Raw genomic sequence first — 15,755 nt, forward strand, 5'->3', positions numbered from 1 at the left:
GAAACGTTTAAATAATGCAAAAACAAAGTGTTGGAGAAGAAAGTACAAGTGCAGTATGTGACATGTAAAAAAAAAAAAAAAAGCTAATGTTTAAGTTCCTTGCTCAGAACATGAGTCTTCAATATTCCCAGGTAAGAAGTTTTAGGTTGAGGTTATTATAGGACTATTTCTCTCTAACATTTGTATTTCATATACCTTTGACTATTGGATGTTCTTATAGGCACTTTAGTATTGCCAGTGTAACAGTATAGCTTCCGTCCCTCTCCTCGCCCCTACCTGGGCTCGAACCAGGAACACATTGACAACAGCCACCCTCAAAGCATCGTTACCCATCGCTCCACAAAAGCTGTGGCCCTTGCAGAGCAAGGGGAACAACTACTCCAAGTCTCAGAGCGAGTGACGTTTGAAACACTATTAGCGCGCACCCCGCTAACTAGCTAGCCATTTCACATCTGTTACACAAGCCTAATCTCGGGAGTCAATAGGCTTGAAGTCATAAACAGCTCAATGCTTGAAGCACAGCGAAGAGCTGCTGGCAAACGCACAAGTGCTGTTTGAATGAATGCTTACGAGCCTGCTGCTGCCTATCATCACTCGGACTGCTCTATCAAATCAGACTTAATTATAACATAACACACAAAAATGAGCCTTTGGTCATTAATATGGTCAGATCCGAAAACTATCATTTCAAAAACAAAACATTTATTCTTTCAGTGAAATACGGAACCGTTCTGTATTTTATCTAACGGATGGCAACCCTAAGTCTAAATATTGCTCTTACATTGTACAACCTTCAATGTTATGTCATAATGTACAATTCTGGCAATTTAATTCCGGTCTTTGTTAGGAATAGATGGACTTCACACAGTTCACAACGAGCCAGGTGGCCCAAACTGCTGCACGGAACACAAGAGTAGAGACTCAATTTCCCTAGTTAACAAATTCATGTTAGCAGGTGATAAATATGCAGGTTTAAAAATATATACTTGTGTATTGATTTTAAAGAAAGGCATTGATGTTTATTGTTAGGTACACATTGGTGCAACGACTGTGCTTTTTTGGCAAATGCGCTTGTTAAATCACCCGTTTGAAGTAGGCTGTGATTCGATGAGAAATTAACAGGCACCGCATCGATTATATGCAACGCAGGACACGCTAGATAAACTAGTAATATCATCAACTATGTGTAGTTAACTAGTAATTTGTTTTTGTTTTTTATAAGATCAGTTTAATGCTAGCTAGCAACTTACCGTGGCTTCTTGCTGCCCACACGTAACAGGTAGTCAGCCTGCCACGCAGGCTCCTCGTGGAGTGCAATCTAAGGCAGGTGGTTAGAGCGTTGGACTAGTAACCGGAAGGTTGCAAAAACGAATCCCCGAGCTGACTAGGTAAAAATCTGTCGTTCTGCCCCTGAACAAGGCAGTTAACCCACAGTTTCTAGGCTGTCATTGAAACTAAGAATGTGTTCTTAACTGATTGCCTAGTTAAATAAAGGTGTTACATTTATTTTTAATTGGCCACAATCGGTGTACAAAAGTACCAATTACAGATTATGAAAATTTGAAATCGGCCCTAATTAATCAGCCATTCCGATTCATTGGTCGACCTCTAGTGGAGATCCTTGACGAAAACCTGCTCGGGACAAGTTTCAATGTCCTTGAGTGGCCCAGCCGGAGGCCGGACTTGAACCCAATCAAAGACTCTCTGGAGAGACATGAATATAGCTGTGCAGCAACGCTCCCCATACAACCTGAGTTTGAGAGAATCTGCAGAGAAGAATGGGAGAAACTCCCCAAATACAGGTGTGCCAAGCTTGTTGCATCATACCCAAGAAGATTCAAGGCTGTCATCGCTGCCAAAGGTGTTTCAACAAAGTACTGAGTAAAGGGTTTGAACACTTATGTAAATGTCATAATTCAGGTTTTTATTTTTAATAAATTAGGAAACATTTCTAAACCGTTTTTTGCTTTGTCGTTATTGGGTATTGTGTGTAGATTTTATTTTATTTTCAATTTCATCAAATTTGGAATAAGGCTGTAACGTAACAATGTGTGAAGTTAAGTGGTCTGAATGCACAAAATCTGTGTTTGTGTATTGGGGACCTTTTTACATAGACTGAGTGTAATGGATCCTCCAATGTTGGAAACCAGGCAGTGGCCTCTCCTCCCAGGACAATGCCATCTACAACCTGCTCTCAGACATCATCAGCAGACTGTCAGACCCAGAGAGAGCCATGAACGAGGAAGACTTCCACACCATCATGGAGTGGTGTCCACACTGAGCTGTGTGCCTCTTCTGCTCTCACTGTGTGTAGTGTGTCTTGCAGGGAGTCATTGTTCTGTTATTCAAATACCGGCGAGCGGCGGCTTTAATAATGTGAGGGCTACTTAACCTGTGTGTCTGTCGCCCACTGTGTTCTCTCCCAGGCGTTACACACTGGATGATTTGGCATGCTGGGGTCACATCGTGACTCTGGTTTGAAACCTGTTGTGCTGAATAACATGGAAATGGGATGCTAATATGTGAGTGGTGTTTTAATGCCTTATTTGAATGTTTCCCTCTGTCTCTGTTTTCAGGCAGCTGTTTTCCTACATCACTAAGGAGAGACAGACTGAGTCTCTGGGGGAGAAGCTGTGTCAGCGCTTCAGGACAGACAAGTGAGCAGCCCGTCTTCCTCTCGCTTTTCGATTAAGCAACAGACAGTGAATCAGCGAGGCCATGGTTTTAGAATGACCCGACATTTGAAGAAATCAGATTTCCTCTTCTTGAAAGACTGTTGTAAGTGAATAATCAAATTTCCCCCCACTTCTCTTCAATTCTCTCTCCCAGACTGAGCGTCAGTGGTGTGAGCTGGCCGTGTCTGTCGTCTGTGTGAGCGAGGGCTGAAGAGGCTCCAGGAGTGTTGGGAGTGTTAGTGACAAGCTGACTGAGACAGTCTACCAGCCTCTCCTCTCCATCACTGCTAAGCTACGCCGAGGAGCCAAGCCACAGCTCAAGGTACAGATGACAGTGGTCGTATGTATTGACTGACAGAATAGTTTTTCAGTTGTTCAAACCACAAAGCCCTTAGCCCCCCCCCCCAATTCAGATATCCATAACAATAAACTTGGGACAAGTGAGAGACTATGCATTATCCTGACTCTGACTATCTAGACTGATTTCTTGACTAAATGAATACACATGCCGGGTCTTATTCTGATTATTCTCTCTGTCCCCAGGTCCAGGTGGAGGAGTTTGAGAAGCATCTGACGGAGCCACACACGGGGGCTGAAGAATGTAGAGAGCCCTGAGATGGAGAAGAACCAGCCAGAGGGAGCTGGGCCCAGCCAGAACACCACTCATACGCCACTACCCAACAAGGGACAGGGTGGCAGGCCCAAGAGAGGTGAGTGCGCACACAAGTGTAGTGACTTTTCCCTTCCTGAATGTATTTATTTTTGCCAATTACATAGACTTTAGCTAATGTTCCATGCTTTTCTTTCTCTCCCCTCAAAGGTCAAGCCAAGCTCTCTGTATCCAGTCACCACGACGATAGCTTTGTGACCCCTAAACCAACCCAGAAGTCCTCTAAGAAAGCTGTTATCACCTTCAGCAGTGACGAAGGTATCTGCTCTTTAACAGTACAGTCTGTTTTAGTTAGTGTTGTCAGTGCTTTTCTGTTAAAGTGATGAATCAGTTTATATGCTTTCTGTGTTCTCAGTAGATTGTTGGTGCTGGCTTCCCAGGATGGTGTAAAACAAATGCCATTTGATGAATCTTTGCAATTTCATAGCATTTACTGTTGGGAAAAAATCTGGCTAGTTGTTGCTTGTCAAATGAACATGTCAATGTTACTGGTATTTGTTTGTTTTTACCCAATCAGACGCTGTCATGGCAGAGAGCGAGACACCTAAGGTGACCACACCCATCGCCCGCACCTCTCGACGTGCTCGTCTCCACTGATCTTCCTCTGCTTTTAGTTTCACATGTCCTGTTCTATTGTTTTGTCGTCTTTTTTAAATCATGTTTTCACTTTAACTTTAAAAAAAATCTTCTGTAATGTTCCTCTAGTCAGCACTAAATACTTTGACTCAGTCTTTTTGTAGCGGAATCAACTTTGGTGTGAACCACACTACCTCTGTCATCCGTGTGTGTTTGCAAGTGGAGTCAGATTTATGCCCTCATTACAAGGAGTAATGAATGCCCTTCTCTTGCATTGTGTGTTCGGTCAGTGAAATAGTGTGTTCAGGTTGGATTGTCACAGCTTGGCTAGACACTGTTGCTACCGTTCTTACTCCTTCACTCTCTCCTCCATGCTCTCCTATATCTGCCAGCTTGAAATATTCTGTAATCCCACCTGTTAGAAACAGTTTACCTAAATCCTCCTGAGACCCAGCAATTCAATTTTGTCCTCTAGTGGACATATAGTTCTCGGTCCGCATCTGAGGCCATACATGCCACTTTATTTATTATTATTTGGCTTTTCAATTGTCACTTGAGGGGGGGGTTCATATTTATGTTTTGACCACTAAAGAGGACACTTTGGCACATACTAAGAAAAGTTTTAAAGTAACATGCTGTTTTCACCACAAAACACTTATGTAAAAAAAAATATCCCAAACCTTTTATCCGGTTCTCACCTGGTTTATGAAGTGCCTGACACCTGAACAAAATGGTAGCATGTTATTTGAGGTGGAAAAAAACGCACACCTATTTAGGTGAGGTGCTGGTTAGCAGAGTGGAACACTTTATTTAAAATTAAGGAGAGCATGTTATTTTATGCAACTTCACTCCCTATTTCTCCCTCTGACACGTGCTGCATCTCTACCCCTCTAATTGATCTCCAAGGTCTTCCCCTCTCCCACACCTCTTCCATGCTCTTTCTGCCTATGTTACGTTCCTCGGTCGCTCTCCTCCTTCACTGACATCGTCATGCTTTAACTTCACCCCCTCCCCTCTCTTTTGTAGCTAGTCTCTTCCCTCTCCTCTCGCCCACTCTATACCGCCCACTCGCTCCCTCTCTCCTTTTAAATGACACAGAAGTGCACTTCTGTTTTTGTGAGTTATGTAAAGGGAAAAAACACCTTTTGCTGACTTCAGACTAACAATATAGTTTGCCAACGTAGAGTTTATAAACCCAATCTGACAGACATTGTGTTTGAAGACTTGAATATATTGTGAGAAACTAAAGATGCCTGAAAATAAACTACTTCCATTTCAGGGACTGGTGAGTAATGTTGGCTGGCTTCTGTGGGGCGTGTCCAATCCAACGCCACTTTTTATTAGTAGTTCAATGGATTCCTGTCCAGTTTTTCCCTAGAGGTTCAGAATTTCCTGAAATGGAACCCCTAGTTGAAACAAAGTCAACCCATTCAGAGATGACCGAGCGGCCTCAACTGGTGTGACCTAAACCAATGCCTGTACCAAAGGATATGGAAGATGTTTTTAGAAGGCAAGAGCTTGTCATACTGCTTCATGTGTTCATTATATATATACTGTAAAAGATATTACTGGAGAATGTTGCTGAATTTGCAAATCCATCCACCTTACTGTCTGTAGGCCAGTGTTTGAGACCACCTAAAGCAAGACTGAGCCCGGGTGCTCAGTCTTAAAATTATTATATTTTCAATTATCTGATTTAATCTCTTCAGTTTTTGTTGGATAGCGTTAATGCTGAAGAGATCCTGATTTGGTATTTTGTTCTTTTCTGGTCTTTGGGGAGATAAATCTAGCTAGCAAAATCAGCCAGGCCATCAGAAGCTAGGTAAAGGCATCTGCCATTCAACTGTATGAGTGTAAGTTTAATCAACCAATCACAACCAATGATTTAATGAGTGGGACCGTTTTTACAAAAACGTATAGAAACCTCTGCCTCAGGGGTCACTGCGCGATAGCAAGCAGTAATTTTCCCACTTTAGCTTTTGTCAGCAGCTTCTCCCTTTTCAAGAATAATTAGAATTTTCAAACGCAAGAGATGCAAACTGTTAAACAGTTGTTCTTGCTAGCTAACCAAATGACACCTGCATCTCTAGCTGTGTAAAGTACGATAGAAAAATTACATTTACCTGATTTGTTTGATATTAATAGTTTGCAATTAATGCTTAATAATAGATAGGATATGTCTGTTGTTTGTATGGTCTCCACTCTAGTTCCCTGCAGCTAATCTGGGTGTATGGTCACCAGAGATGACTTAAGTTGACAAGAGTTAAAGACTGCATTACATAGACTAGATGTGGTGGGTGTAACCGAGAGAGATAGCCAGGAGGAGTTTAGAACAATTCCTCATGGTCTCAATCATCCTTGCATCTGGGAAACTAAGCCAGGGTTGGGTTAAGACAACAACCCCACGTGCAGATAATGACAGGATGAACCCAGAGTGGCTTATGATGCTCCTTGGTCTGAATGAGGGGGTTTGAACCAACCATGACTGAGCATTGTTAGTGTCAGCTATATATTAGGACTCTGCATTTGTGTAAAGGTTAGGTTACTCAGTCCAACTGAGAGATATACGTTGAAACATCTTTCCTACCCTACCAGCTTCCCAAGTCATTCTTCTCTGAGCTGCTCCATGCCAAACCCATCTGAAGCTGCACTCTTACTGTCTGCAGATTATATTCTTCTGAAACTAGGCTATGTGCGGCGTGCATGTGAATATATTTCAGGTTCTTTGTGATTGTGTAGGCTACTTTGGATCATTTCTCTATTGTAGTACATCATTGATAAATCGTATAGGTCCACTACACAACAGTAGGGATTAAGAGGTGAGCAAAAGCTCCACTACACCCTGGCCCTTTGTGTTTTACAAGGTCTCCTACATGAGTGCGCTGGTATTACAGTTGATCTCTTTTCAGAATCACTGGAGGCCTATAGGTTTGCCACTGTGCAAACATATAGTCTATAATAAATAAAAAAGCTGTTAATATATTGTTTGAAGAAAGGAGTGTATATGGCCTGGAGAAGCAGTTCTATGTGCTGACTGAATGGAAGCTAATAATTATTAGTTTTTTACTCTGGTCTTGAAGAAATTACGAGTCCTCACTGTCTGAGACAGAGTACAAATGTATCAGACACCAAGGGAGACCAGACTCAGTACTACAACAGGCTTTAGGCTATAGCCAATCAGGTCAATGCTTATGCCTGTGTATCTGCAGGTAGTCTCTTATGACAGACAACACCAGCACGTATGAGAGATTTGGTCCTGGGTGCTGAGATGAATCTGCTGGTGATCAGAGCATGTGTTGAACCTTTGTGTGCATTGCCTGCTGGTGTTATGGCAGAGAGGCTGCAGGGGGCTGAGAGCAGATGGTACTGACAGACTGTAACTCACTGTATGAGGGAGAGAAGGCACCACACACACAGGGTAAAGCAAGGCTATAAAGACAGGATGGAAAGTGAGGCTTTGCAATGACCACTATACACACACAGCAGAGATGCTATGACACAAATGCAGTGCAGGGATATACAGTGGGGAGAACAAGTATTTGACACACTGCCGATTTAGCAGGTTTTCCTACTTACAAAGCATGTAGAGGTCTGTAATTTTTATCATAGGTACATTTCAACTGTGAGAGACGGAATCTAAAACAAATCCAGAAAATCACATTGTATGATTTAAGTAATACATTTGCATTTTATTGCATGACCTAAGTATTTGATCATCTACCAACCAGTAAGAATTCCGGCTCTCACAGACCTGTTTTTCTTTAAGAAGCCCTCCTGTTCTCTACTCATTACCTGTATTAACTGCACCTGTTTGAACTCTTTACCAGTATAAAAGACACCTGTCCACACACTCAATCAAACATACTCCAACCTCTCCACAATGGCCAAGACCAGAGAGCTGTGTAAGGACATCAGGGATAAAATTGTAGACCTGCACAAGGCTGGGATGTGCTACAGGACAATAGGCAAGCAGCTTGGTAAGAAGGCAACAACTGTTGGCGCAATTATTAGAAAATGGAAGAAGTTCAAGACCACCCTCGGTCTGGGGCTCCATGCAAGATCTCACCTCCTGGGGCATCAATGATCATGAGGAAGGTGAGGGATCAACCCAGAACTACACGGCAGGACCTGGTCAATGACCCGAAGAGAGCTGGGACCACAGTCTCAAAGAAAACCCTTAGTAACACACTACGCCGTCATGGATAAAAATCCTGCTGCGCACGCAAGGTCCCCCTGCTCAAGCCAGCGCATGTCCAGGCCCGTCTGAAGTTTGCCAAGAACATCATCCCAACCGTGAAGCAAAGGGGACAGGACGACTGTACCGTATTGAGGGGAGGATAGATTGGGCCATGTATCACGAGATCTTGGCCAACAACCTCCTTCCCTCAGTAAGAGCATTGAAGATGGGTCGTGGCTGGGTCTTCCAGCATGACAACGACCCGAAACACACAGCCAGAGCAGCTAAGGAGTGGCTCCGTAAGAAGCATCTCAAGGTCCTGGAGTGGCCTAGCCAGTCTCCAGACCTGAACCCAATAGAACATCTTTGGAGGGAGCTGAAAGTCCGTATTGCCCAGCGACAGCCCCGAAACCTGAAGGATCTGGAGAAGGTCTGTATGGAGGAGTTGGCCAAAATCCCTGCTGCAGTGTGTGCAAACCTGGTCAAGAACTACGGGAAACATATGATCTCTGTAATTGCAAACAAAGGTTTCTGTACCAAATATTAAGTTCTGCTTTTTTTCAAATACTTATGTCATGCAATAAAATGCAAATTAATTACTTAATCATACATGATTTTCTGGATTTTTGTTTTAGATTCCGTCTCTCACAGTTGAAGTGTACCTAATGATAAAAATTACAGACCTCTACATGCTTTGTAAGTAGGAAAATCTGCAGTGTATCAAATACTTGTTCTCCCCACTGTACACACCTACTGATGGGGTGGTGGGGTTACCAGACCGATGGAGGACGACCTCCACTGTAGGTCCAGCTACAAAAATTGGTCCTGCCCAGCCACTGTATCCGTTGGGCGCTCTTGTCATGTTTCTGTTTGCCCTTTGACCCTGACAGGTGTCCTCCCGTGACATCATTGTGTTCCAAGCAGGGGAGATGTGTGGCCACTGGCAACCTCTAGTCACCTTGGTGATGACAAACACTCCTACTGCCATGACATCATCCCAGTGATGAAGTAGGGGAGGGGAGATGGAGGGGGCCGGAGGGAGGATATTTGCCGGTATAAACCCACCGCATCATCCCAGCTGATACACTAACATTAAACCACTGCCAAGCGAACACAAAACGCAAGAGGCAAACACATCCTTTCAATAACATCACTGAGAGAGAGGGACGAGGAGAAAAGGAGGGGCAAAGCGTGAGATAGTGATGCTTTCAGCAGGTGCCAAACAGTGAGAGGTAGCTGATAGAGAGGGAAAGACTGAGAGAAAGAGATGCAGCCAGCCTGTGAGAGCACACAGTGACCCACAGCATCGGAGACAAGAGAAGAAGACAGAGTGTGAGTTGTTTCATGCATTCTTTATTTGTTCGTTTAGCGAAAGGGTGAGAGGTTATGCACCTGTACTTTCAGGTTGATTAGATACAGAGGAAAATGGAATTTGTACCAAAAAGTAGGTTTTGCTGCATATTTCATTGTATACAATGAGTGTTTTATTGTATTTAGTACGTTATTATCATGCAGTAATTATTATTCCTGAGTAAATACTTAAATGCATCCATGTCTATTTGATCTTGAAGAACCAGGAAGTATAATGTACTGATTTGTTATAGAGGAATCAGGGGCTCATTTGTAGATCTGATGTTTTGTAAGATATTCAATGAAAATTACTACTCATCTCACAGACATAATGTCACAATTTCTACCTCGTCTCAGATTTTCATACAGCAGTATATTGTGTGTACAAGGCAATTTCTCCCTTGGCGAAAATGAAGTTTTTCTCATGTATTTGATTATTAACATCAGAGTATTAAATGTGATTATAAAGCATGATCATGGATGTATCTTTATGGTCAGTAGAGTCGTGGTGGTGGTCATTGCTCTGTGTGATGTGTAGTCATAAACATTTCTCTGTATGGTTTTAGAGATGTATTATAGTTGTATCAATAGTCACTGTATTATCTATATTGGCATATTAATATGAATTCCTCTCTAATTTTACAGAATCCTGTTGTCATTGCAGTGTCAGTGTAGTCGTGTCCAGCCAGTCTCCTGCATTACTGTTCCTGCCCTCCCTCTACTCACTGCTGCCATGCTGTACCCACCTCTGCTCTGTGCTGCTCTGCTCCTGATAGCACCCCTGGGGCACACAGAGGGGCGCACCCTCTACCCTTCACCTGATGCCATCCAGGTAAGGTAGGGGAGAGTGGGACAGAGGGGAGATGGAGGGGGAGAGTGGGACAGAGGGGAGAAGGAGTGGGACAGAGGAGAGAAGGAGGAGGAGAGGAGGAGGAGAGTGGGACAGAGGGGAGATGGGAGGGGGAGAGTGGGACAGAGGGGAGATGGAGGGGGAGAGTGGGACAGAGGGGAGAGTGGGACAGAGGGGAGATGGAGGGGGAGTATAGGGGAGAGTGGGACAGAGGGGAGATGGAGGGGGAGAGTGGGACAGAGGAGATGGAGGGGGAGTATAGGGGAGAGTGGGACAGAGGGGAGAAGGAGGGGAGAGCGGGACAGAGGGGAGAAGGAGGGGGAGAGTGGGGAGATGGAGTGTAGGGGAGAGTGGGACAGAGGGGGAGAGTGGGACAGATGGCAGAAGGAGGGAGATTGTAGGGGAGAGTGGGACAGAGGGGAGAAGGAGGGGGAGTGTAGGGGAGAGTGGGACAGAGGGGAGATGGAGTGTAGGGGAGAGTGGGACAGATGGGGAGATGGAGTGTAGGGGAGAGTGGGACAGATGGGGAGATGGAGTGTAGGGGAGAGTGGGACAGAGGGGGACAGATGGCAGAAGGAGGGAGAGTGTAGGGGAGAGTGGGACAGAGGGGAGGGGGAGTGTAGGGGAGAGTGGGACAGAGGGGAGATGGAGGGGGAGTATAGGGGAGAGTGGGACAGAGGGGAGAAGGAGGGGGAGAGTGGGACAGAGGGGAGATGGAGTGTAGGGGAGAAGGAGGGGGAGTGGGACAGAGGGGAGATGGAGGGGGAGTGTAGGGGAGAAGGAGGGGGAGTGGGACAGAGGGGAGATGGAGGGGGAGTGTAGGGGAGAAGGAGGGGGAGTGGGACAGAGGGGAGATGGAGGGGGAGTGTAGGGGAGAGCGGGACAGAGGGGAGAAGGAGTGTAGGGGAGAGTGGGACAGAGGGGGACAGATGGCAGAAGGAGGGAGAGTGTAGGGGAGAGTGGGACAGAGGGGAGTGTAGGGGAGAGTGGGACAGAGGGGAGATGGAGGGGGAGTATAGGGGAGAGTGGGACAGAGGGGAGAAGGAGGGAGAGTGGGACAGAGGGGAGATGGAGTGTAGGGGAGAGTGGGACAGATGGCAGAAGGAGGGAGAGTGGGACAGAGGGGAGAAGGAGGGGGAGTGTAGGGGAGAGTGGGACAGAGGGGAGGGGGAGTATAGGGGAGAGTGGGACAGAGGGGGAGTGTAGGGGAGAGCGGGACAGAGGGGAGAAGGAGGGGGAGAGTGGGACAGAGGGGAGATGGAGTGTAGGGGAGAGTGGGACAGAGGGGAGATGGAGTGTAGGGGAGAGTGGGACAGAGGGGAGATGGAGGGGGAGTGTAGGGGAGAGTGGGACAGAGGGGAGGTGGAGTGTAGGGGAGAGTGGGACAGAGGGGGGATGGAGAAGGAGGGGAGAGTGGGACAGAGGGGGATGGAGAAGGAGGGGGAGTGTAGGGAAGAGTGGGACAGAGGGGGGAGGGGGAGTGTAGGGGAGAGTGGGACAGAGGGGGGATGGAGAAGGAGGGGAGAGTGGGACAGAGGGGGGAGGGGGAGTGTAGGGGAGAGTGGGACAGAGGGGGGATGGAGAAGGAGGGGAGAGTGGGACAGAGGGGGATGGAGAAGGAGGGGGAGTGTAGGGAAGAGTGGGACAGAGGGGGGAGGGGGAGTGTAGGGGAGAGTGGGACAGAGGGGGGATGGAGAAGGAGGGGGAGTGTAGGGGAGAGTGGGACAGAGGGGGGAGGGGGAGTGTAGGGGAGAGTGGGACAGAGGGGGGATGGAGAAGGAGGGGGAGTGTAGGGGAGAGTGGGACAGATGGGGGATGGAGAAGGAGGGGGAGTGTAGGGGAGAGTGGGACAGAGGGGAGATGGGGATAGAGAAGGAGGGGGAGATGGAGGGGAGAGTGGGACAGAGGAGAGATGGGGATGGAGAAGGAGGGGGAGTGTAGGGGTAGCTAGGGAGAGTGGGACAGAGGGGGGATGGAGAAGGAGGGGGAGTGTAGGGGTAGCTGGGGAGAGTGGGACAGAGGTGGGATGGAGGGGGAGAGTGGGACAGAGGGGAGATGGGGATGGAGAAGGAGGGGGAGTGTAGGGGTAGCTAGGGAGAGTGGGACAGGGGGGATGGAGAAGGAGGGGGAGTGTAGGGGGAGAGTGGGACAGAGGTGGGATGGAGGGGGAGAGTGGGACAGAGGTGGGATGAAGGGGGAGAGTGGGACAGAGGGATGGAGAAGGAGGGGGGAGTGTAGGGGTAGCTGTGGCGCGAGTGGGACAGAGAGGAGATGGGGATGGAGAAGGAGGGGGAGTGTAGGGGTAGCTGTGGTGCGAGTGGGACAGAGAGGAGATGGGGATGGAGGAGGGGGGGGAGTGTAGGGGTAGCTGTGGCGCGAGTGGGACAGAGAGGAGATGGGGATGGAGAAGGAGGGGGAGTGTAGGGGTAGCTGTGGTGAGATGGGGAGTAGAGGGTATATTTGGATTGAGGGCAGAGATGGATCATCAATAACTTTTTTACGGAGCTCGTGACTTTTCTGGGTAGTAATAGTAACACCATATTTGTTGTTCCTGCCTAGTTTGTTGAGCAGTTTCTGGATCGCTACAACGACCTGACCCTGGATGACCTGGAGAACCTGGTGAGCAGCCAACCCGAGGAGCCCTCCTCTGCTTTTACTTCCGGGGTCAAAATCGCTGAGTACCCCAAATGGGCTGACATACCAGCACAGGGCGACAGCACCTGGCTCCGCCTCCTGAAGGGGACCCTGGCCAATCAGAAAAGAGCTGTGACGGACCGGTCGAGGAGGGGGTGGAACCGAGGATGCTTCGGGCTCAAACTGGACAGGATCGGGTCAATGAGTGGACTGGGCTGCTAGTGGAGAGAGAGGAAGGGACTGACGCCCCACAGGGGATATGAGGACGAACACACAGTAGGCTGCTACACAGCACACAGTCATTTACACACGTGGTGAATACAGGGATGTTAATGTGAGTACAAAGGAGGTCTACATGTAGCGTAGCTGTAGTGTACTTGCTGTAGTGTACTTGCTGTATTGCTAATGTGGTTCCATCGAGCTTAAAGAAAGTTACTCTGTATGTCTCCTGGCTGTTGGAAGGGGTTAGCTGTACTTATATTGTACATCTATTCATTTGAATCTTGAAAGTATCAAAGTTATGTTTACATCAAGCTGTTATTCTATTTTAAGTCTCTGAGTGTTGTTTTGACAGTAAACCTGCACTTTATTTAAAACTAAGTATTTAAAAGTGTTGTCTTTCTTGACTAATATTGTCCTTGTTAATCCTGCAGGAATAGTTGTTATGGCATGTTTAATGGAAATAAATATTTGAAAAAAATGTAATAATATAATTAAAGTCCAATGTTTCTTCTCTCTGCTATTGATTAGACATTTGGCATGAATACATGTACACTGAACCACGTTGTATTGAGTGTTCTATTAAAGTCCTGACATCTTCCAGTGGCAGATTCATCCTCAAATCCTCCACTCCTCCATGTGTTCATTTCACATTGGCATGCGTCATCTACATATTCATGCATTTCCATTCAATTTGAAGGTTCAATTTCTCACAGCAGATATTTATACCTCTGTTTCCATGGTCGTTTTTATTAAATCTGCCACAGGCAGCTGAGGGAGAGAGAGATGGTACATGTCTTCCTCAGAGCTAAATGAAATGCCTGCATTAAATGGTGGGGTTGTGTGGGAGGACCAATTAGGGCTTGGACCTACGCTAATCAAGCTACCACTGATGCTTCCAAACTGAATTTACTATGTCGTTAGTATCTTACTTATAGAAGGGAGTTAACTGTTGTCTATATGACAAGTACTTCCCAAACAGAACATCATCTCTCTTTAAATACAGTTCTGGGTTGGGGAAAGAGGGCATTTCACCAGGGTCAGTTCTGGGTTGGGGAAAGAGGGCATTTCACCAGGGTCAATAGAGTGCATTAGAGGTTGGGAGATGGATACTGAGAGTCTCTAGAGCAGGGGTACTCAACTCTGACCCTAAGAGGGCTGGAGCCTGCTGGTTTTCTGTTCTACCTGGTAATTAATTGCACACACCTGGTGCCCCAGATCTAAACCAGTCCCTGATTAGGGGGACAATTCAAAAATGCAATGGAACTGGCTTCGAGGTCCAGAGTTGAGATTGGGGGCTCTAGAGTCATTAGTGTGTTTGTCACAGAAGAGGTTAACTCAGGTTAAAAGTCTGGATGCAGTCCCTAAAGTAAACCACAAGAGGTCAGTCTGAATTAGTCTGTCATGTTCCAAGGTCCAAACCGAAGTGCATTCCAGACTTCAGACTTAATGTCCATTAACAGAGTCCAGCACTATGAGACTGATGATAATTCAGCAGAATATGAACCCAGGTGTACACCTTTCTGATGCATGTTTTACCAGAGGTCAAATCTGAAGATATTTCAGATAACTCAAGTTAGTCGGAGCATGGACAGTGCTGGCAACACCAGGGTTGTAGGGTTGCTCTATTAAAGCAGTAAAAGTTTGGTATTTGGTCTCATTCATAGCACCAATGAGCACCAATGACCAAATGCATCCAACCTTGTTGGATGCATTTGTGGTTTATTTTGGTTGAGTTTGATTATTTTCTGCCCAATAGAAATGTATGCTAAATAACGTATTGTGTCATTTTGGAGTCACTTTTAATGTAAATAAGAATAGAATACATTTGTAAACACTTCTACATTAATGTAGATACTACCATGATTACGGATAATCCTGAATGAATCGTGAATCACGATGAGTAATAAAATTACAGAAGCACAATTATCTTGGTATTACTTTAATACACATTATCTGTCCCAAGACTTTTGCTCCCCAAAACTGGGGAGGACTATGTACAAAAGTGCTGCCATTTCTAAACGGATGAAACCCTCAAATTAAAGATGACAGTCTGCACTTTAATCTCAGTCACTGTTTGATTTCAAATCCAAGAAGATAAGAACAAAATGCTGCACTGTCCCAATAATTACAGAGGGCACGGTATACTGACACATAGCCTACAGCAGTAGTCTTCTTGTACTCTCTAGATTTGGGTCCATGGCTCCTCTTTAGTATTCAAAACTAATTTTGGCTTCCTCTGATTTTCTCAAAAGCACTACACAAATCGGAACATAACTAACCAACTGAACAGTGAATTATCAGACACAAATTAAACGTTTTCTTACAGAAATCTGTAGGCCTACATGAAAAACCTAAATTAAGGGAGAAGTTGGCCATTATATGAGCCTACCATGGACTACAGTATAACCTATGATGACTGTGTGATATTAAGCAGGGTCAAGTACAGTACACAGTATCACCAGTGTATACCATCCACCGAGGAGTAGACCTGATTCTATTTATAGAACGACCTTTACTTCACCTCTCTGACATTAAGCTGTGCAGCGGAGGCCAAGAGCAGTGCGTGTTCACATGGGGTCGTGGTAGTTCAACTATGCCCAG

At 46.0% G+C, this 15,755-nt stretch overlaps 1 protein-coding gene and 1 pseudogene across 3 annotated transcripts; both read left to right on the plus strand.

Moving 5' to 3' along the window:
- The window catches only part of LOC110534400, a 26,465-nt pseudogene extending 16,321 nt beyond the window's left edge, over positions 1-10,144 (plus strand).
- Positions 9,158-13,752, plus strand: cnp-1-2 (C-type natriuretic peptide variant 2). 3 transcript variants are annotated; one of them, XM_036990250.1, is made up of 3 exons: positions 9,158-9,430; positions 10,113-10,280; positions 12,858-13,672. In XM_036990250.1, the coding sequence occupies exons 2-3, from the start codon at positions 10,182-10,184 to the stop codon at positions 13,152-13,154; spliced, it is 396 nt and encodes a 131-aa protein (XP_036846145.1). In that variant the 5' UTR covers positions 9,158-9,430; positions 10,113-10,181; the 3' UTR covers positions 13,155-13,672.
- The last annotated feature ends 2,003 nt before the right edge of the window (positions 13,753-15,755 follow it).

The sequence above is a fragment of the Oncorhynchus mykiss genome, chromosome 2 (assembly GCF_013265735.2).
Source record: "Oncorhynchus mykiss isolate Arlee chromosome 2, USDA_OmykA_1.1, whole genome shotgun sequence".
Taxonomy (NCBI): Eukaryota; Metazoa; Chordata; class Actinopteri; order Salmoniformes; family Salmonidae; genus Oncorhynchus; species Oncorhynchus mykiss.

Bases quoted from the DNA above. Each gene is read 5' to 3' on its own strand.
- cnp-1-2 (XM_036990250.1), top strand. From the start codon at position 10,182: ATGCTGTACCCACCTCTGCTCTGTGCTGCTCTGCTCCTGATAGCACCC. The intron at 10,281-12,857 runs GTAAGGTAGGGG...GTTCCTGCCTAG, and splicing joins CTTCACCTGATGCCATCCAG to TTTGTTGAGCAGTTTCTGGA.